Consider the following 24,597-nt stretch of genomic DNA (forward strand, 5'->3'; position numbering starts at 1 on the left):
AATCAAGAGTTTTCGTTATAAAATACTATGAATGTATTGACGAACTAGCTGTTACCCGCAGCTAATCACGCATAATTGCTTTTACTAAGTAATATAAGGAACTTAGGTTCTAAAGATTGTGAGCGAAGCCGCGGGTAACAGCTAGTAAATATTAAATTCATATTTTAATTTAAAACATGATTGTTATTGAGGACTATAGATACTATTATATTGATTGATAGTCTAGGATTTGAGATGCGAATATTAGGTATCGATGATTACATTCTTTGATATAAAAAACCAGGTCTCCTTATTCCGTATTCGTAGGTCTCCCTACCCCAAACGTAGTATAAAGAAATTTGTATTGTTTTATATAATTCTAAAATGCATATATTTCTTTGAGGCATAAAACTATAACTTCACTATAATACAATCTTAAAAGTCTAAACGTAATTCATTTCAACATTATTGTTCCAAAGTAATTGAAACAAAGTTAAATCATGTGTGTGGTATTTGAGTAATGGCCACTGGAGACGGGATATAATGTTGTTTGTCAATATCTATTACAAATTAACATGTTTAGTTATTACGTTCCTGTGACCTGTAACCATGGTAGGATGTTAGTATACAAAAATTTAACTAACTCACTACAATGTAACATAAAGTGATAAACTAATAAATTTATAAACAGTTTAATTCAAATTTGTCTATACAACACAATTAATGGGTGTTATATAATTTACTCCTATATATAATATAATAATTAAACTAAAAACTCAGGAAGACAATTCTACTGCTGCTGCTGTATCAGCACACGGACTCCGACAGAAATGTTATTTTTGTGGAAGAGCAAGACATATTTCAAGAGATGACTGCCGCTGCAAAAGATGCTATTTGTAAAGGTTGCTCGAAAAACTGGTCATTTTCTCAGAGTTTGTTGATCTAAGAATCTTAAAAAAGGTAAGATAAATTCAGCCTCTTTAACAACATGTCCCATAATAACTTCAGCAGTAACACCTAAATAAAGTATTATCTAAAGCAATTGTATCCGGAAATGTAAACGGAATTTCTGCTAAGTTTTTTAGTTGATACTGGAAGTTCTGATAGTTTTTATTGATTAACCTTTATTTTTTGTAAAGGCTAACAACCTTAAAACGTTTCCAGAAGTCAAACAGGTGTCAATGGCATCTACGTCACTCGTTTCACCAATTAAAGGGTATGTTAGGGTAGATCTGTATGTACAAGACAATGCTTACAAACAAATCAAAATGCTTGTAATTGAAAGGTTATGTACTGATAGGACATGATATCATGAAACTACATACAAATGTTACTGTAGACTTTGGGGGACCAAGATCATCTTTCTCTCCGTTTGTAACGTTGCCTGTGCTAATGTGGAACCACCATCATTATTTCAGCACATGACTAAAGATTGTCGACCTGTTGTGACTAAGACAAGGCGGGTTTTTTGGGAAAGATAAAAAATTTATACAATGTGAAATACAGTCTCTTCTGAAAGATGGTGTTATCGAGGAAAGTGTTTTCTCCATGGCGAACTCAAGTGCTCATTACCAAAAATGAAAACCACAAGAAACGACTTGTAATAGACTATTCTCAGACAGTAAATAAATTTACATTATTGGATGCTTATCCTTTGCCAGATATCGAATCACTTGTGTTAAAAATTGCTGAATTTGATACTTTCAGTTCATTGGATTTGTCTAGTGCTTATCATTAGATACCAATTCCAGAGCATGAAAAACAACTTACTGTTTTTGAAGCTAATGGGCAGTTGTATCAGTTCAAACGCATTCATTTTCCCCAAATTTCGCTTGTCCAAGCGTGTCTGCTTTCCAAAGGACTATAAATAAGATTATTTCAGAAGAAGGACTCGAAGGTACTTTCGCATGTATTGATGATGTTACAATAGGAGGAATGGGTAAACAAGATCATGATAAAAATTTAGAAAAGTTTATGACTGTGGCTAAGAAATACAATCTAACATTGAAACTGAAGAAATGTAAATTTGCTCAAGATACTATATCTATCCTTGGTTATCAAATCAGAAATAGAACTATACGTCCCGACCCAGAGAGATTACAACCACTTTTGGACATGCCTCTGCCTCATGATGCTGCTTCTCTTAAACGAACACTTGGATTGTTATTATACTACTCCAAATGGATACCAAGGTTTTCTGACAAGATTAGAAGTTTAGTAAGCTGTAGGAATTTTCCTATTGAACCAACCTCCATTGCCGCTAGTGATTTTCAAAACATTAAGAAAGATATAGAAAGATCATTTCTTGTGACTGTTGAACCGGAAAATCAATTGATAGTCGAAAACTGATGCTTCAGGAGTTGCAGTAGCTGCTACACTGAGCCAAAATGGACGTCCTGTTGCCTTCTTTTCTAGGACTTTGTCTGGAAGTGAAAAAACAACACTCAAACAGTTAGAAAGAGAAGCACAGGCCATCGTAGAACCTATTAAGAAATGGAGACATTTTTTGTTAGGGAGACAATTTTATTCTCTTTACTGATCAAAAAGCTTTGTCATTTATTTTTGACCAAAAACATTCTAGCAGAATTAAAAACGACAAAATCATGCGCTGGCGACTAGATCTTTCTCCTTTCTCGTATGACATTCAATATCGACCTGGTAAAGAAAAACGTTTCTGCAGACGCACTCTCTCAGATCTGTAATGCCTCTACGACTGACAACAAACTTTTTGAAATGCACCAGGCTCTTTGTCATCCAGGAATAACGCGTTTTCTATCACTGGGTACACAGCAAGAATTTGCCCATATTCTTTGAATGAGATCAAATCAATGACTTTTATCTTGTCCTATTTGTTCAGAGGTCAAACCTAGATTCCACAAACAAATCAACACATTGATAAAGGCCACTTCACCTTTTGAAAGACTCAATATTGATTTTAAAAGGACCACTACCATCGTCAAGTAGAAATCGTTTTATATGTTAAATATTGTTGACGAGTACTCTCGCTTCCCATTCTCTTACCCCTGCAAAGAGATGACTTCGAGTACTGTGATAGAATGTTTGGAAAACTTGTTCTCTGTTTATGGGATACTAAATTACATCCATTCTGATAGAGGCAAATCATTTTTGTCTGATGAAATAAGGACATATCTTCATCAAAAGGGGATTGCTACAAGTTTAACCAGTCCATACAAATCCTGCAGGAAATGGACAAATGAGAGATATAATGGAATATATGGAAGACCGTTACACTGTCACTAAAATCCAAAGGACTGGACCAACGATACTGGGAGTCTGTACTTCCAGAGTCTCTACATTCGATACGCTCTTTACTATGCACAGAAACAAACTGCACTCCACACGAGAGAAATGTTCATACATCCACGCCGATTCAACTAAAGGTACTTCACTACCAGCATGGTTACTGCAACCTGGTCCAGTACTAACTAGGCGAAATGTAAGAAGCAGCAAATACGAACCACTAGTTGATGAAGTTGAATTAGTAGAAGCAAATCCACAATACGCACTAATTCGTTACCCAATGGAAGAGAATCGACTGTTTCACTAAAAACACTTAGCTCCCCGAGGTGATAAAAGTCTAATGGTGACAGACTTATCCTATTGGTCGGAAGAACAGGAGGTGGAGGATGAACATGAAGATGCATCACAAGGAAATAAGGAAGATTCTTCAAAAGACACTGAAGTTGAATCTGAACAGTTCAATCAAGAAAATAAAATAGTTTCTCCTCGAAGAGGATCAAGAATAAGAAGGATCCCTGAACGTTTCAATGACTACTACCCCCTAAATTCAGTGGGGTTGAATGTTATATAATTTACTCCATGTAAACATAACTAGATCATCTGTTTATTTTTAAAGAAGATATTAAGTAATTGTTTATACATTCTGATTGAATATTTAAGGTTATCTAGTTGAATTTTGTTGATTAAAGCCTTAGTTTGTAAAAAGGTTTTCTTAGTTTTCATTACAATGGGCACTAAGAAGTCCTTAGCTACTATTTGTTAATATGATATACATACGTATTATAAATATAAAAAGTTAAAGATAACCCAAATAAGCGCTCACGTGGTCTGACCTTGAATTTGGGTACTATTTTGAGGGATGTATTTCTTGTTTTGCCAGCAGTGCTGGGTGGCACCACCCGAAGCCTGCCCTGATGGCCAAGGGCTTTTCTGATCGGTATTTTCCCGACTTCAGATCACGTCCCTGATCGTCCAACTTCAATGCAGGCTTCGGTGGCAAAAAGAAAGAAAAATATCCCTCGAGATAGTTCCCAAATTCAAGCTCAGGTCATGTAAGCGCTTGTTATGTATGTTTATGTTAAAGTTAAACAGTTATGTTTAACTTTAAAACTTCTAGTAAAATATTTACGATAATCTAATCTAAACCTACTTATATCGTCACATAATAACATTGCACAATGTAGTAATATTTCCAGTGATAATATATGCCTCATTGCTGCCTATATGAAATGGCCTGCGCTGTTAGTGGGTACCAAGTGACCCAAAACCAAAAAATTATTGTAAGTACAAATCATTACCCAAGCTGTTACTGAAATTACAGTGTTCCTGTAATAGTTTACCACTGAATTAACTGTTACTGACACTAATATTGCCCATCTGTAATGGCAGCAAACAGCATACACAATAGTTATATAAAAGTTTTATTACTTTATACTGTTATTTGAAATACAACGTAATTTGGTTTAAGTAGTTGTAGTAAGGATTCTTTATTCATGAATATTAATGATTCAATATTATCGATCATTCAAGTGTTGGATGCTTATTTTACTGCATCCCAATGCGACTGCTGTAACGAATAGGGCTACAGTATAATAAGCGTCCAACACTTAAATGATCGATAATATCGAATAATCGATATTCATGAGTGTAGAATCCTCGATATATCTACTTAAACCAAATTACGTTATAGGCATTTGAAATTAAGGATAAAAAGTAACAATGTTATGGTGAATAAAAAACTATCTAGTGTATTTATTAATATAACAAACAAAACAGTATAACATTTACTTACTTTTTACTATTTTAAAGGATAAAAGTGTCTGACACAAATAAAACATTTACATAACCATTGTGTGTGCTACTATTACAGATGGGCAGTGTTAGTGTCAGTAACAGTTAATTCAGTGTGGTAACCTATTACTGAAATACTGTTATTTCAGTAACAGCTGGTCTGAATGATTTGGTGTTGTCATCACAACTTTCTGGTATTAGGTTACTCATCAACCAGTAACAGCCGAGGCCATTTCGTGCAGGCAATGATGCTAGGAATGGAAATTACAGTATGGAATCTTATGCGATATAAGTAGGTTTAGATTAGATTATTATAAACATGTTAAGAGTAGTAGCAAAGATATAAATAAGCTTTACAAGCGCTAATGTAATCTGAGCTTGAATTTGGGTACGGTACTATATTGAGGGATGTCTTTCTTATTTCACCAGAGTGCGGGGTGGCACCACCGAAGCTTACACTGAAGGCTAAGGACATTTCTTATTGGTTTTTTCCCAACCTCAAATCACGTCCTAGGTTGTACAACGTGATTTATTGTCGGAGACGTTTGACGATGTTTGAGCACTTGTAAAGGTTATCTTTGACTTGTTATATTTATAATATGTATGTATGTTTAGCCTAATAACAAATAGTAGGTAAGGACTTTGAAGCATCCAATAATTGTGTTGTATAGTGAAAATTTGAATTAACCCATTTTTAATTTTATGGGTTTATTTTAAATTGTAGTGATGGTTAAATTTTTGTATATTAACATGTTATCACTGTAACAGGTTTCTGGAACGTAATACTTCAACACGTTATTTTGTAATAGGTTATTGAAAAAAAGATTTCCGTCTCTAGTAGCCATTACTTGAATACCATTTTTTTCTTCCAAGGAAAAGAGACAGTAGTCTGCACACATAATCCTAAAAGGATCTTTCTTTGCGCCTCCCTTACTTATGTTTTTGCTCTCAACATCTGAGACTTGTGCCAATGAAATCTGAGGGTTCCTGTTCTCTGATGTCCTTGGGGATGGGAATATATGCCACTAGGAATTTTTTCCTACTTTTAGATATGGCAGGACAGTGTAACCATAATGTATTCCACTGATTCTTCTGCTTCTTCGCAGAGTCTGCATTCATCAGTCTGACTAAGACCCATCTTCATTAGATGTTTTCTAAGGGGGCCATGTCCTATCAACATCCTTACTGTCCTATCAACATCCTTACTGTACTATCAATCATAGATCTTCCTTACTTTGTTCAAGGATAGATGCCTATCCTTTAGCATAAAGAGAGATAAACCTTTTTGATTGTCTTAATCCTGTGGCCTTACTACTAGTTATTGGATCTAATCCTCTTTTCCCAATCTTTTACGAGAGCTTTGCTGTAGGAGAAGGCAACTCCACAGCCTGGCTCAGACCCTGCCATAAGGGATTCTGCATCTATTTTGGCAAGGGTATCTGCTTTTTCGTTTCTATGAATGCCCTCGTGACTTGGTACTTAACCGAGTATTAATCTTGTTCTTCTTCGCCAGTTCCACCAGAGGATTCTTGCATTCCCAAACTATTTTCTAGTCAAACGAACAAGCGTCAAGTGCCTTTAGTGCAGCCTGGCTGTCAGAAAGGATTAAATATTCTGCTCCTTTTGGCCTCATTTGTATGAGTCTTCTGGCACATTATTCTATTGCCATGACTTCCTCTTGGACACCAGTTGCTTGGAAGACCATGGTGTCTTTTCCCAGGGGTACAGCTAGGTTAACTCCTGGTCTGTAAATACCAAATCTTGCCCTAGAGCCAAGGTGTGAACCATGTGTATAGAACTTCTGGGACTCCTTTAGTAGGGTAGGCCTCCTTTTTACTCCATTTTTTTAATAGAGACTATGTATGGTATTTCAAAGGAGTATTTCTTAACCATACTTTCTGATACGTTATCACACTTTATTTTGATGTGTTAAACCATAGATCTTCCCCTTGACACCTAGTTGCTTATAAAGTTTAGGGCTTCTTGAGTGAGGTGTTCCAGTGTGCCTTTATTTTTTTCCTTGACCATTAGCATCAGATTAACAGCGTAACGTTGTAAACTTATTCCCCTTTTTTCTGCTTTTTGAAACCGGTACATCGCCGCTCGCACACCCACAGCAAACCATCAGGGAAGCGCGTGCCCATGGTGGCGAACGGGATGCCGGATCAAAACTAACTAGGTAAAATAAAGAACACCGTGGTCAGTATACTCAGGTTCATTCACTAAGACATAACATAGGCCTATCCAGTCAATATAAATATATATATATATATACTATAAATAAAAAAAAAAAAAATAAAAAAAAATAAAAAGTGCCTGCAGTAGTATATACCTCAAACAATCCTTGTCAGGTGCACCTGTATACAAAAAATTAGAAAAACCATAATTTGAAACAAGAAATGCCAATTCCACCCGGTATCCTTCGGCTAAGGGCGGGCTCCTAATGAAATCCAAGAAATAACTAAATAATATCTAAAACTAACTTAAAATTAAATAACAAAATATAAACTATATAAATGGCAACAATAACAATAACAAATAAATAAAGAATATGAGCAGGGTATCACAGATGTTGACTAGAAGAAATGTCCATCATGGTGGCCGTCCTTCAGCAGAGCGCAAAAGCGAAGGTTCTCTGCGACCACGCACGATGGAGAGATGACAGGAGAAAAACAACTTATCTCTTGGACCTCATCAGTGAGGGGCCGTAAACTTAGCCGCACATGTCAGAAGGAAAACAGCTCAGCAAAAACTAACAAAACACTTAATTAAACAAAATTTTAAACTGGAGCTACTCCTAACCAGTACACCACGGCTCGGAGTCTTGACGCCACTCTCCCGGAAAGGCCAAACGCCTTCAAAAGGTCAGTGGCCTCTGCAGCCAATAAACCACACAAACATACACTATATAAAACACACATGAGCCGGGGAGATATAGGTATTGAACCGGCTCATTTTGTTAGGAGGTCGTAAACCACCATTGCCCACAAAAGGGGACACAGGTCCCTCTTTGGAGCATCCTTTCAGGCCGTAATTGTGGCCAACTCATCCCTGAACTTTCCTGTTACTTGTCTACTTTTTAGGAGGACACTTGACAGCATCTGGGGGACTCAAAAATCATTCCAGAACTGCCTCCATGGATTGATATGCTGCTCAGTCGAAAGCTCCTTCAATATCTATAAAGACGCTGACTAGGACTTCCTTTTCTTTGAAGGTGACCTCACCGTTTCCACTAAGCTGATAAGAGCGATGGTAGTTGACTTACCTTCCACATATGCATGTTGATATAGACTAAGAGAGTGTACCTGCAAGGGTTCATCCCTTATATGCCTATTAATGATATTTTTCAAAGTTTTTACCAAGAAGAAAGATGTTAGGCTAATAGGTCTGTATGAATTGGGGTGAGAAGAATCCCTGTCTTTTTTCTGCACAAACACCACAAGTGCCGTCCTTCAGTTCTTTGGAATGTATCCTAGGGCTTAACTGCTTATAAACTGGATGATCAGTGTGTTTAGTATAATATCCTTCTTGAAGAAGGGCCAGAAAAAATTACATCCGCCTCAGGAGATTTAAATGGCTTGAAGGATCTTATTACCCATTTAATCCTTTCAGATATAAAAATTCTTTTTGATTGTTATCTAGATTTTGCAACATCCCAACCTGATCTATCCTCCGCCAGAGAATGAAAATCCTCCTTTTGAGCCAAGAGACCTCCTGAAGAGTGTGTGTCCAGCAACAGTTATAGAGTCTCCTTCTCTTTCACTGTAAGGCTACCATTAGCCTTTTCTAAGGGCCCTAGAGGGTTATAGTGATCAGTTTGGAGAGCTTTATGAAACCTGGCAGACTCTGCTAGGTTTTTTATGTTTTATAAAAGTTTTTCCAGGTTCTTCTTTAGTTTTTTTCTAATTTCTTTTTGTATTCTTTTAGGGCATTTTGGTATGGGAATCAGTCGTCTGTCCTTTTTGTCCACTTAAGCAACTTTAGAGTTTTGTTTTTGAGTGTTTCTAGCCTCCTTCTCCACCAAGGCACATCTTTCTTTAGCCTGTTGTGTCTGAGGGGGCAGTTTTCTAATAAGCCATTATAATGGCTTTCTCTACCAATTGAGCCAACCTTTCTAATTCAAATTCATTTTTCTGATTGAGTTCTATTTCCTTCAACTATTCTACTAGAAACACTTTGTATCCCCTCCAGTTGGTAGATCTTGGAAAGCTGTGGGTCACATTCATCTCTTCTCCCGCTTCTAAGTCAAATCTAATGGGATAGTGGTCCGAGAGTGACGCATCCTGAGAAACATGCCACCTTACAATATTAACGCATTTAAGGCCTAAATCCAAAATCTCTTGTCTGACTCTATTTATAAAAGTGGGACTAGACCTCCTATTTTCTAGAATAATGTAATTGCAAAACAAAAGTTGCAGAAGCTCCGCACCTCTTCGGTTGATGTTGGTGCTGCCCCAGTAAGTCTGATGTGCGTTGCAGTGGCAGCCGAGTATGAGGGCCGCACCTCTTTCTCCACAGTACTGCACTAGCCTTTATATTTCCAATGGTGGACAGTTTGTTGAAGAGTTAGGGAAGTATGTTGAGGCAAAAATTACCTCTTTATTCCCTTGTTGTGTTCACTGCCACTGCCACCAGGTCTCTATGTGTTAATTCTGTAACAGTAAAACCAGTTATATGTTTTGCAAGTAAGACACACTCTCTTGGGTATTCACTTTATTTATCACATATAAGATTAATAACCTGAGTCTTAGACATCCGATGTAATCCAAGGTTCCTGGATTAGGGCGATGTACAGGCCTGTTGTGATAAACCACCTACCCAAGATGTCGGTTGCGCCCTTACCATGGTTTAGGTTTATCTGGATGAGGTGTGTACTTACGCCTTTTTGCCCCCTCCCTCAGGTGGTACACCCCTGTTATTGGAAGTGAAACAAAATTCTGCCATTTTGGTAGTTTATTTTAGTGTTAGGCCTATGCTTATTATATTTCTGAGAGTTGTTTTACTGTAAAGCAAGTTCTTTTGTGTAAATGGCATTACACTCTTTCCAAATGTTAGTTAGTTTATAATAACTTGGGAAATATGTTAAATTATTTACAAATGACCATTTTGTACAAGATTTTAATATAGTGCAAAGTATGTTATACCTCTTTTTATCAGCCTATCTTAACTGTAAATATTTAAGATATTTTATGATTACCTTAAACTAAGTACTTTCAAGGGAACCAATCAAAATAGTAAATTAATGTTTGTGGACAATCATGTACAAATGCATCACACATGACCAAATGAAATGTTTGTAACATGATAAATGTGCATCTTGGAGACCTAAATGGGACTAAGTAGGAATTACATTTTTTTCTTATAGTCCATATCTTTCACTAAATTTTAGTATAAATTAGAAGAATTTTAATGCTATTTTATATTTTTAGTAAATGTTTTATAAAACCTTAAATTTATAGAAACAAATTCAGCAATTCAAGCTCTTTTTGCATTTTTTAACTACATAATATTTATTTTGTATAAATCATATATAAACCTACATATTCTGAAACTAGATAGATAATATTTGGAATATTTCAGCAATTTCAGACATTTATTTTTATAAAATGAAACTGTCAGCTGCAACACTTTTACATCTTGTAGAAAAAACTGCATTAAAAAAACAGAAATAGAATTAAATTGTATTTATTTGTGTGAAAAAATTATATACAACACATGTTGGTTTATGATAAATATATATTACCGTATGATGCAGCTTATTGTATTTTAACAAAAAATGTATTCATGCACAAAATTTGTTCTAAAGAACTTTTTCAGCTTAAAATTGTTCAGAACATGTCGCGTTCAGAATAACCCTAATTTTCTCAAAACAAAACCATAATAGGCCAAGAATCGTAAGTGTATGAATATGACAGAGAGTGCTAGTATTCTCGTATAAACGCAACACACCCTGTCTGAAAAGAACATGTCAAGTTTGAAACAAAATCAAGGTCATCCTAACAGATTTTTCATCATGAGTAGGCTTATTGACGTGAGGATCATGCTATTATTAAGGAGTACAGTATGACATAAATATCCCGACTTGCAGACCCCAAATTCTTGGCACCTTCATCAGTACAATAGCTCCAGCACATTCTTCCCATCTTCTTTAAAATCTCTTGGTAAATCACAGCATCTCCATATTACAACAGCCTCCATACATTTCTGATACGGCACACAGTCTTATTTATTATTGTTCCCTCACTTTGAGACATATCTTAAAGGATCCCGATTTGAGACCAGAAATTATGTAATACAAATCAACAGCTCAAGTGAAGTCCATTCCGAAAGATGCCTTCAAGACTTGTTTCTAAATGTGTCAAGAGCACTGGTATAAGTGTTTGGAACCTTAAAGAGACTATTTTGGACACCTCTTGTTAAAATATGATGAACAAATAACCTCCCAATTAATACTGGACAATTAATAAACATATGAACATTATAATTTACCATACAAGTAAAATTGCTAGTTTTCTGTCCTGATAATGTAAATTCTTGAATCAACTGGTTCTTTCATAATAGCTCTTTTATTGTAGGACAGCAAATACAGATGATATAAAGCATGATGTAGCCATATAGCAGGAAGTTGGATACTTTCTTAATAAACTTTGTGTTCTTGTATCCTAGAATAAAATGTTGTCTTGTGTATCTTAAAATATTCATAGAAAGACTGAAGAAAAAGATAGTGTATGAAACAAGAGTGCCTTGTAACTGCCTAGACCCTATGTAATTGCCTCTAAAAAATTAACATTGCAGGCGTATTCTGATTTATTTGTGGACATAATCTCAAAATTATAATTAATTGTGTTTCCAATATATTGGTGGTGTTAATTGGAATACTTAGAAGATGTTAAGGAAGAAATTTAAATTTGTTAGTTACATTATTAATCCATTATACTAATCATAATAATTCTTGAGGAAAATGCCAATAACCTCAAGAACACAAGGAAACTATTCTCCAAAATTATTAGAAAATGTAAGAGACAATATGAAACACAGTTAATTAACTCTATAGAGAAGAATTACTAATAGAACCAACTCTAGAGACTATTACAAAGCCTTTCATACACAATTACAAAAAGTACAGCCCTCCGACATTATTGTTGAAAAACAAAAATGGAAAAACTGCACATAACAATAAGGAGAATGCTGAAATAATGGCAGAAGCATTTAAGGAACTCCTGAATTGTAAGGAACCGGAGGAAATTTTTGGAAATCAACACTAATACTCCAATAAAAACCAAACCTGTAAATATTAACCCCCCTACAGTAAAAGAAGTGGAAACTGTACTTAAAGAATTGAAGAACTACAAAGCAGGTGGTGAAGACCAAATTATTTTGCAGAGGTGTGGAAGTATGCTGGAGTATCTAGTCATACCTCTCTTCATATGATACTACAGAAAATTTGGGTTACTGAGAGAAATTTCCCGATCAATGGACTATAGCTATAATTTCATCCTTTGCACAAGAAAGGTGACAGATGTAAATCCGGATAAACTATAGAGGTATATCACTCCTCGATTGTACTTATAAAGATTTTTTCAAAGATTCTCTACAACAGGATTAAGGACCAACTAGATCAAGAACTTGGAGAATACCAAGGAGGATTCAGGCCTTGGAGAAGTTGTACAGAGCAAATAATTACACTAAAGTTAATTATGGCATATTATAGAAAACAAAATAAACAACTCTCAATAACATTTGTTGATTTCAAGAAAGCCTATGATTCCATTCATAGAATATCACTATTAAAAATACTGAGACATTTTGGACTTCACCCCAAATTAATTAAATTAATAGAACTAACATTAACTAATACAAAGTCTAAAATAAAGTTTAGAGGAGAACTTTCAGAACCATTTCAGATAAAGGACTGGCTTAAGACAAGGTGATGGATTATCACCGCTTCTTTTTAACTGTGCATTAGAGTACGTCATGAGGGAATGGGAAAGAAATAACCAAAAAAACATAAAGATTGGATATCAAAGGGACAACATTAATCTGAACTGTCTGGGGTTTGCTGATGACTTAGCTCTTTTTGGGCCAATGACATTCATGAAACAAAACAGCAAATTAAATCTTTACAAGATATAGCTCAGAAAATTGGTTTAAAGATATCGTTTGAAAAAAACTGAAGTTTTATTAACACAGCCTCCACTTGCAAATAAAATAAGGTTGGACAACCACAATATAAAAATTGTGCAGAAATTTAAATACTTAGGAGAAGTAAACACTTATAACCTGAATGAAAAACCATCTTGGCAAAATAAAATAGACAAACTAACTAAGATTAAACATGCTACTAAGAAATACGTATAATAAAAAAATGGTCTTTCAATAAATACAAAATTAAGACAACTACAAAACAGTTGCTCTGCCACAAATTACATACGCAAGTGAAACAATATTTAAAACAACAAATACTATTGCAATAGATAAGGTTCTTAAGATGGAGAGAAGAATAGTCAGAACTTGCTTAAACAAAAAACTATCAAGTAGACGGAGTTTGGAGACTAGCTTCCAATGAAACAGTCTACAAAAATATAGAACCCATTACAAGTATAATTAAAAAGAAACGAATATCATTCCTGGGGCATTTGTTAAGAACACCTGAAAATAGAATTAGCAGGAAAATAGTAGAAAAACTGTGGTATAGTAAAAGTGACATTAAATGGATCACAGAATTAAAGGAAGATATGAGAGAGTTACAAATTACAGTAGAGGATTTAAAACACAAGACAAACACATTGAAGATATTGAATGACAAACACTCTACACTACAGCTGAAAAGAAACAAACAACGAATAGGAGAGAGTGGTTCCGGAGGAGGAAAGGAAATTACGCTCGGAAAGGATGAAGAAATATTGGGTGGATAAAAGAAGAAAGACTAGAAAATATAAAGTGACTAAAGTGGTCCAATGTAGGCCATAAAATTATAAATAAAATAAATACTAATCATAATTAAACTTTAAAAGCATATTTTTGTCTCTACTAAAAATCTCTAAATTTTGAATCATTCTATAAATTAGTAATTGTTTTGTTTCAGGAAAATTTGCCAGAACTAGGAAAATATGGGATTCTTGTAGAAATAAAGGCTTGTGGTTTATCGGTTCCTCTTGGTGATGGAGCAAGCCTGACCACACTTATCCGCAAAATGGGATGTAATCGGCTGCCAGCGGGTCAAGACATCGCTGGAGTTGTTCGAGCCATTGGAAGTGATGTCTCTTCACTTCGTGTTGGCGATCAAGTGACAGGTGACCACAACTTCTAAGTTCTAGTCTTATGATTTTTTTATTAGTTTTTCAGAGTCACTTATTGTAAAGTTATAAAGATTTCATTTTATATGACTTGTTATCATTGCCATGAGCAATTTGGTGGATTTTGTGTTCAAACAAGCAGGCACCCATCAGTAAATTAACAAAACCTGCTCAATTAAATCTGTGTACAAAAATAAAATATTTTAAATAATTGTTTAAATAATTAATTCCCCATGAATTTAATAACTCTGTAACATAACCAATGACGATTTTCCTGAATTTCCTTTAACTACCCGGTCAAGAATAAGAGTTATTATGGTAATTTAATAACAACTTTTTTTCATATATTTCAATTCCAAAGTTACAAACTCAAAAACAATACACTTTTCCTATCTTGTTTAAGAATTTGGTCTTAATGGGATCTCAAATTTCCAAATTAATTAAAGATTTTCAAAGTAAGTTACAGTTTGGTTGAAAGGGACCAAAAACCGGTACATTTTTTTCATTCTTATCAAATAAAAACTAGATGTTATTTGTAAATTAATTTCTCTACATGTCTAAATGCAAAAATAAACTGTCTACATTTTAATGCAAGTTCCACTGTAGCTCTACTAGTTAGTTTGTGGTTAATGTTCAAACTCAGGTATCTACTTTTTTATCCAAGAATAGGTATAAATTTTACACCATGGTTGGAATAAATTCCCTTTAAAGATTACTAGAATTAATTTATTTGTTAAGTTTGATAGTTTATTTGAATCTACTTCAGTGTCAATGAGATCATAATATCTTAAATTTTATGTTACAAATTTTGTCTGAGTGAACCCCTTTTTAATGATTTTGCATTAGTCCAATTTCCTAAATTAATGCATTAGTGGACAAATCCTAGAGATTAAATTCTTCCACTTTCCATCCATGGTGTTTACTTGATATACCACCAGATTTGTTTGCACAGTTGGACTGATGTTCTTCTTTACAATATTGTCATTGCTACCATGCATGATATTGCAGAGTTGTAAAGTAAATCATTTAAGTATTGGTTGTATGAAAAACTTATAATATGTATGTACAAATAGGCTATGGGAATTATTATTTGAATTTTAAACTATCGTAGCCAAAACATTTTTCTTTTTCAAACCCCAATGTTCAAATTCAGTTAAAAACTTCCTGAGAGGTTCATTAGTTTGATACCTAATATATTTCAGAGTATTTCTTTTTGTTTTTTCAAAATTACTACCTGGGATTTATTAACCAGATTATGACATTTAAAAAATACTAAAGTCATTTTCAAATCTAAGAGAAAATATTAGCAGTTAGACCACCCATCATTTAAATTACCGTATGTAAAAAGTTAAAAAAGTTTTTCTACAGAAATGTATTTAAAATTTGGATGAAACTTTTTAAATTAACATTTTTCTTTAATACTGTTTTTAGTTTTACTGTTCTGGTAATCACCAATTGTGGTGAAATTATAAGATAGTTTTTCTTGCTAATGATGATGTGGTCAAAATCGAATATTTTCATTACTTGCTCTTGGAATTGATCAAAACAACTAGTTTCAAATTAGTATGATATATATATATATATATATATATATATATATATATATATATATATATTTATGCACCTGATTATGCTTTCAGGTGTGATTCCTATTGATAGTGAACAGTCAGGCTGTGCTGAGAGAGTTGTCCTTCAGGAATTCGACGTTGGTGAGTTAAATTTTACTGAAAAGCTAGAAATAATACTAATAATTGACATATATTTAGTTCGCCTCTTTTGACCAAGTTTTGGCAAGTGTAAACTCGAATCTCGTGAGTATAAGAAAGTAGTCAAATGAGATATGGTCTCAAGTTAAACGTTAAAAATTGCTCTGATCTACACTTTGCACTGCTCATTAGCATAATATACACAATCCTTGGTGGAGACGTGCAGCTGAAACAGAAGGTAAAGATTTGGGGGTGTGTGATTCTGCTGTCTCTGGGTATGGTACTTGGCACAGCCTCTCATCAATCACTTGTCACAGTTCGTTTTGGTAAAGCTGAATGATCAGTACAGATACAAATCAATCTTACCTGACGTAGCAAAGCTGCAGGTGATTCTGTCATTAATTTTGTAATTTTTGCTTTATTACTGTCTCCCTGCATACAACAATAACGTAATTAATGAAGAAATTAGAAAAATTAAAAAGTTGCAGAACACTGCCGTACATGTTTTTTATGCTCTTTGTAGATGGGAATGAATACCTCACTTTCGAGATACTTCCAGAATTCTACCAATAACTGTTGTATGCAGCATTTAGACTCATTCTCTCGTTCACCATGTGTCGTCACTTTGGGACCACAGTACCTAGAGATTGGTGACTTATGTGGAAGTTCCACGGTATAGTATTCTGGCAAAACAAGCAACTCCATCTTCCCAGATGATGGCTGGAAGAAGAGGATTCTTTACTTTAGTCCTAAATTGTATAATGAACTTTCCTGGGACGGTTGGCTGTCATGGATTTCAGAAATTAAAAAATAATTTGACACAGGCAGTTTAAAATTACATTGAACTGTTGTAAATGTATTGTATTGTAATTAATCGCCAAGTGTTTATTGTCAACTATTGCTAAGTTTTATAAATCTGTGTTGTTTTAAGTCAGTTTTAGTTGTTTACTTTATTCTGTTACTCATGTAATGAGAAGCTTTCGTGAATAAAGGCATTTTTAATTGAATTAGAAGATTGTAACTAACTAATACTTTACTTCTTTTTATTTTCTTTATTCAAATTAACCTAATAATATATATATATATATATATATATATTTAAATCCTCTATTAAATTGTGTATTTTACATATAATAGTTGTATCATAAATTTATAAAATAATTCACTATGTATGTGATTATCTGAAGCAATATGGACGAAGCCTGTTTTGAATAATACAAATTTCAGGTCACCATTAAAAACTTAATTCCGAAACTAAAACACTTGCACTTTGATTGAAACTGAATTAATGAAGTGTCTAGAAACTGAACACTAGAGCTATGTACAAACCTACTGCATGGGTCTGCTTTCACTATTTATAGCCTTAGAATGTAATATATTTATAACTAAAGTGGCCAAATAGCATAATAATGGTATATACAGTAACAAATCGGTTTTGTTTTGCAGGAAAGTTTACAAAGTATCACACATTTTAAATCTGATAAATTATGAATAAAATAGTTTTAGTATATTGTAAATCAGTAAGCAGTGTGTAAACTTAAAGAATTGTCATTTGAAACCTGTTTTTAGTGATGAAACCAAACTCGGTGAGTTTTGTTGATGCTGCGGGCTGTGTGGGGGAATGTGTGCGCTCCTACCTGGCTCTGTACTACCTAGGCAGACTCGTTAGTGGCGACACAGGTATATTTTAGTGATGAAATCAAACTTAATGATTAACTTAGTGGCTTTTTTATGGTGGGAGGATTGTGAAGGAAACAGGGGTTTTCCGGACTTTTGCCATTGTAGAAATCAGTAACACTTGTATCACTGAATAATTATGCCAAATGTCCAGAAAAATGGAAACTTTTCATTTTATTGGAGAATATGTACACTCCTCCCTGTCTCTTTACTACCTGAGCAAACTAATGTATCTGGTGTCACTACCAGTCTTTTTGTATTTATGTATTTTTTCTTTGTTTTATTCTCAGTAATATTAATTTTATGGCTTGTCTTACTTTCTTTCCTACTATACTGTATGCACGTTAATTTGACAGAATAGGATAATGTAGATTGTGTTTTATAGGGCCTGTCTGTTTCCTACTATAGGATATTGTTATTGTATTGTAACAAATCTAAAGCAAATATTATTCTAGAATATCATAGTACCATTCAAGTTTTAGATTTGTTACATTATAAGTTATGGTTAGTTATGAATTAAGCTGTGTGTGACTCTAACTCTGATCAATACATTTAATATGCACATGTGAGACTAAATAAATGACCTTAGGATATTAGCCACTGATGTAATCATAATTAAAATCTATCATTTAGATTCTATTATTTAAATTCTTTCAAGTTTTCCAGTTCACACCACGTTGCAACTTTTGTAACACAGTTAAATTCTAGAAATAAGTAATGTTTCAACACAGTGTTAACCAGAATAGTGATAGTTATTATATTGACCGCATTAGCTTGAGCTGTTGTTCAGATATTAATGTTGTTGATCATGGCCCTACTGTTTGTTCTCAACTCGCAGTGTTAGTGTTGAACGGAGCAACTGCTCTCGGCAGTGCTTGCGTACAGTTGGCCCACCACTGGGGCGCACGAGTCATAGCGACATGCTCTTCCTCAGATGAAAAACTGTACCTGCAGACACTTTCTGATAAACTAGGTGAGTGTTTCGAAGCTGTTAAATTAACTAATGGTTAAAAACACTAGATTTTGAGTCTATAGGCCTTGGACTAGAGATGGCTTAAAATCAAATCGTATTGTTACAGGGTGTGTTGGCACATTATGAACTTATATAAATCAAAATAGTTCATCCTGAAATATTGGACTGGTTGCTATTACTATGACTATAATTATGACATGTCGATTTTGAATTAGCCACTCTATCAGATGCATCTAAAAGAGCTAGGTTGAGATGATATTTGGATCTGTATAAGTTCAATTGTATTTTTTTTTTTTTTTTCAAAAAATTAAAATTCCATCTCTTTTAATTGGAGACATTTGTATTTATGTCAGATTTCTGTCATTTTTAACCTTGTCTGTAATAGAATCAAAACAAATTGTGAAAGATTAATCAATATTACAATAGTTTTCATAAACATTTTGCTTTTTAAATCAAATAATAAAATAATGTTTGTATGGAAAAAAATCCTTGAATCACAAAATGTTTAAAAATGTAAAGGTGTCTTGGAGATCCATGAAAATTCGACTTATCTGCTGAATTTAGTTTAAATCATGGTCTCTGTGACAGCTTCGATTACTATTAAGAATGCCAAATGAGAATTTGTATAGACATGCAATTGGTTTTATAAAAAAAACATACAAATTACAACATTTTAATTAATTTCTACTCTTTAAACAGTTTTTTAACACAGAAAGTGTTTTTTTCTTTTAATGAAAATCATGATTTTTTGATAGTTTGAACATTTTAGACAAAAAATTATGAATAAGTTTTTAAAGTGCACCAAAAATATGCCAAATTTGGCTAAAAGTAAATAGGTTGGTTGACCAAAAAATGGACAGTGCATCTGCAAATTTCAACCTTTAAACTATCTCTTATACTATCAATGAAGGACATAAAAATCTAAGAACATTTTTTTATTTGTTGTAGTTCCAATGTTTACCTTTAGTTACAAAAGCTTTACCAAAAAGTTTGCAATAAACACAACTAATGATGTAAAATAACCTGTTATAACTGAAATGACATGAAATAGAAATATTCATATTGTTTTTTTTCCACAGTTCATGTAGTGGATATGGAGAACAAATCAACTTTGAGAGCAGCTTGTTTGAAAGAAACGGCAGATTTAGGAGTGGATCTGATCATTGATCTACGTTCCCCATACTCTTCACAAGTAAGTTATTGTTATTGCTTTCAAGATATTTGTTACTAGTTAAAACTTTGTATAAATCTATTTAGGCTTTTTCACGACTAAAGTTGAGATTATTATACCACTAATACTAATGGATTTCTTCAGTCTTAATGTGACATAACTTTTTAGTTTATTTATCCTATATTTTCTAATTAATTTTCTTTCTAGTATGCTGTTATTTTCAATTGTTCTAACTCTGTACATAAAAGCATTAAGAACCAGCTGTTGTGAAACGACCTTGTGTTTTTCTCCATAAGAACAATGTTAACCTTGTGTAATGTTAACCTTGTGTAATGTTAACCTTGTGTAATGTTAACCTTGTGTAATGTTAACCTTGTGTAATGTTAACCTTGTGTACTTTTACACCCTTAATTTGTATTGTATTGTTATCGGAGATACCTCATTTCAAAGATATCATTAATATGTATCTAAACGTTTTAAATTTTATTTTGTTAAGCGTATACTTATTGAATATTTAAAAGTTTGAGATTTTAATTCTTAAGTACTTATAAAATATTGAAAAAACTAAAAAGTGTTTGTATCCATATTAATTTTGTACACTAAAATTTGGAATGATTGAGAGACATCACCTTCGATTCTAAGACTATAAAAGTATCTAAGGTTTAATATTGTTCTGATGGGGCTATAATCAAGATGGCTGCCAGCACAGCCAGAGTCATAACAGAATCCATATTGTCTTCATTGATGATACTAAAAATTTAAATTAATGGTATGCATTTTAAACAGTATTAAATAATTTACATATTAAATGCAAAAATACATTTATAAATTTGGTGTTCTTATAGAGTAACAAGAATTACGGGGAGCTGGATTCTAACCTGAGTAAGGACGACGAAGCTATGATGCCCAGCAACCATGAACTGGTGTCCTGTCTGGCAGTAGGAGCCCGATGGGTCACCGTCAACTGTAATCTACAGGTAACAAGCTCTCTATAATGTTGGCAATTTGATTGCAAGTAGGAGTATCTCATTGAATGAATGGAAAGAGGCAGTTATTGTACCTATTCACAAAAAAGGCGACAAACTGGACTGTAAAAACTATAGAGGTATATCTCTACTCAACACAACCTACAAAATATTATCCAAGCTAATATTGAATAGACTCAAAGAGTATGCGGATAGAAACATTGAAGATCATCAAGCAGGCTTCATGAAAGAAAGATCTACAATAGACCAGATATTTATAATGAAAGAGCTAGCTTCTAAATACTATGAATACAATAAGGATCTGTATATAATATTTATAGACTTTAAAAAAGCATACGATAGTATCTCTAGAAGTAGTCTATGGAACATTTTGAAAAGGTTTAGTATCCCAAATAAACTGATAAGTCTAGCAAGGTACGCAAGATGGCACAGATTAGCAAGAATCAGTTGTGTGGGGCTTGTCCTAAAAGGGTTACTGGCAATTCTGGAGGAGTTATGTGTGAAGGAAAGTGCTTAAGATGGTTCCATTTTGCTTGTGCGGGTAAAGACAAAAAAGAATTCACTTTTACTAAAGGTGAAAAGTCTAATTTCGTATGTGCAAATTGTAACCAACAACCTGAGCATCATGGTGACATAGTTAATGTTTCATCGGTTACAAAATCCCAAAAGGAGGATGACAGTGGTTCGTGTAATTGTTTCTCTCATATTAAAATATTAACAGACCAAATTTTGGACTTAACACAAAATCAACGTGAGCTATGCAATCGTTTGAAGTTTTTAGAAGCCGAGAATAATAAGCTTTCGTCAACAGTTGGTAACCATACAGAGGCTATTGGTAATATACTAACAAGTAACGATAAACAAATGACTTTTTCTAGTGTTTTAAAATCCACAGATAGAATAATTAGCTCCTTCCCCATAATTAAAGAAGATAATAGACACCTTAATCATAAATCTGGAAAAGTAAGAAACAACAGTCGGATTTGACTACAGTAGTTGCGTCAGAGAATCAGCCAGCTGTCGGCAATAGCAGAAGCCTAACAGTGTGGCCAGCTAATCCTGTAGCAAACATGATTTCCTCGACTAACAAAGAAAAAAAACCAGAACATTGTAAAGGCAGTGGTGAGCAACGGCATTGGAAATAAAGGAACAACTGTTGGTTTGGTGGACTGTGATGAGTTATCTGAAACTCTGGACATGGAACAAGGGAATCAAGAAAAGGAACATGTAAATAGTAACGAACATTTTACGGAGGTTAAATACAGAAAACGGAATCCTAATGCTTTGCAAACTAGTAATAATAATAGACCTGCTAAGACTACTAACAAAAAACCTATGTTTTTAATGGGACGTGCATCTGTGAATAAGTTACAAGTTGCTGAGAAACATAGATATATTTTTGCATCTAGATTTGCTGAGAATGTGCAGTGTGATGATGTGAAAGAATATTTAAATGACATTGTCAATGGTAATTATGAAATTTTGAAACTAAAGGACAGGTTTCCAGGTTATAGTTCGTTTAAAGTCGGAGTCCCCCTATCACTATGGGAAAACATTTACGATCCTGATACCTGGCCAACCGGTACCTATATAAGTCGTTTCAGGTATTCCCGCAAAAGTGCTCTTGAAGGACATTTTTTGGAACCAGGTCATGTAATGGAACCAGGTACATAAGCCTAATAGGCTCGTCTCCTTTATACCAACCTAAGTCTATTTTAAATGGTCTGCAAGCTGATAGGCCCTCTACATATCGTGAAACTGAGGTAAACTTAGCTCACATTAATATCCAATCTATAAAAAATAAAGTAAACTTGATTGACATTTTTAACAGCACCACTAAGTGTGACATTCTTTGCGTTAATGAACACTGGTGTACGGTAGAAGAAATTAATTTTTACTCTCCAGCTGATTTTAACCTAGCGGCTAGTTTTTGCAGGACTTCTTCATATGGTGGAAGTGCAATTATTGTACGGGAGACTTTTGAACACTCTTTTTCGGTCGTAAATGTTGATTTTATTTGTGAAACAAAACTATTTGAAGCTGTAATGATTGTTTTTTTTAAGTATAAGTTTATTGATTGTGTCTGTATACCGTACCCCTGACTCTTCCATTGAACTTTTTGTTGATAAACTAACTCAACTTCTTGATTTTGTTAGCAATAATGTTAAGTACCGTAATTTTAAGATTGTCATAGCTGGTGATATAAACATTGATCTCAGGAAACGTTGCTCAATGTCAGTTAAGTTTATTAATATGCTGAAATCTTTTGACTGTTTTTGCCTCAATAACCTTCCCACTAGAGGGGACTCATGTTTGGATAATTTTATATCCAACCTGCATCCGACAATGTTTAGCTGTGATACAGTACAATGTCATATATCTGATCATTTAGGCTTGCTTTTGAGACTTAAACTTTATTGTACTTCTTTGCGTAACTCTTCTCTACCTACCAATAAATCTGTACAGTCAAACATTAGTGTTAGAGTTTTAAACGATTTTAATGTTGAGAATTTTAAATGTAGGCTAAGTAATATTGATTGGAATAAAGTAATTGTAGCTGCTGAAAACTTTGATGTAGCCTTTAATAATTTTATGGAGATTGTGTCTCACTATTTTAATGAGTGCTGTCCTTTGAAAAAAGTTAAAAATAAGAATCCTAGCAATAAGATCTTGAAGTCCAAAAATTGGTACACACCTTTTTTAACTAAAATCAAGTTACTACTGGATGTAAGTCATGATAAGTGTAAACTTAATCCTGATTTATTGGAGGTCCACAAAAGTATTAAAAAGTTTTATCGTGCCCAAATAGACATAGCAAAAAAAGAATGCTAATGATGAATTTATATTAGGGTCAAAAAACATGTGCAAAGCAGCTTGGACTGTGATTAATAATGAAACAAGGCGCACCCCTAAGAAATGCCAGACCGAACCCCCCATATCTGTCAGTGATTTTAATAATTATTTTATCAATATTTGTAATTATGTCAATAGGCCTAATGATAATCTTAGTCTAAATTTAGCTAGTGCAAGTGACATGCTGGAGTCATCCGGTGTAAACAATCCAAAGGCTCTGCCTTTTAAATGGCATACTGTAAATCCTGTTGATATTTTAAAAACTGTTATTAGGCTAAGTAACTCCAGGGCTGAGGATGTATTTGGACTATCTAATTTTATACTTAAAGAAATAATTAGGGAAATATTTTATCCTTTAACTTATCTTATAAACTGGATGTTTTACACCGGAGTCTTTCCGCAATGCTTAAAAAAGGGAGACAGAACTAATGTAAATAATTATCGACCTATCGCCTTGGTACCAGTTATATCTAAATTATTTTAAAGTATTATTAAATGTCAGATTGAACATTACTTTGAACAAAATCAATTACTTCTGTCAGCACAATTTGGTTTTAGACATAATTTATCCACTATTAAGGCTGTTGAAAGTGTGGTGTCATACATTATTCATAGTTTTGAAAAAAAAGAAGAAGTTAGTGCCTTACTCTTAGATCTAACCAAGGCCTTTGACACTGTGCCCCACCAAGAGCTTATCAGAAAACTAAATTACTATGGAATTGAGGGCAATGAGCTTTCACTATTTATGTCGTATATTAGTAATAGGTACCAGTTTGTTAAAATAGGTGATCAGAGGTCGGACCTTAAGCAGGTTATAAGCGGGGTCCCCCAGGGCTCTGTTCTGGGTCCCTTCTTATTCACGGTCTTCATCAATGATCTTCCCAAATTTGTGCCTAATAAAAGT

General features: G+C 33.8%; 1 protein-coding gene across 4 annotated transcripts in view; it reads left to right on the forward strand.

Moving 5' to 3' along the window:
* Window positions 1-24,597, forward strand: part of LOC124357100 (quinone oxidoreductase-like protein 1) — a 63,230-nt gene that overhangs the window by 2,269 nt on the left and 36,364 nt on the right. For all 4 annotated transcript variants that reach the window (XM_046808542.1, XM_046808543.1, XM_046808544.1 and 1 more), the window contains exons 2-7: window positions 14,117-14,324; window positions 15,968-16,036; window positions 17,603-17,713; window positions 18,549-18,683; window positions 19,763-19,875; window positions 20,700-20,831. In XM_046808542.1, the coding sequence (XP_046664498.1) occupies window positions 14,117-14,324; window positions 15,968-16,036; window positions 17,603-17,713; window positions 18,549-18,683; window positions 19,763-19,875; window positions 20,700-20,831 (768 nt within the window). The remainder of the gene's footprint in view (window positions 1-14,116; window positions 14,325-15,967; window positions 16,037-17,602; window positions 17,714-18,548; window positions 18,684-19,762; window positions 19,876-20,699; window positions 20,832-24,597) is intronic.

This window comes from Homalodisca vitripennis, chromosome 3, assembly GCF_021130785.1.
Source record: "Homalodisca vitripennis isolate AUS2020 chromosome 3, UT_GWSS_2.1, whole genome shotgun sequence".
NCBI lineage: Eukaryota > Metazoa > Arthropoda > Insecta > Hemiptera > Cicadellidae > Homalodisca > Homalodisca vitripennis.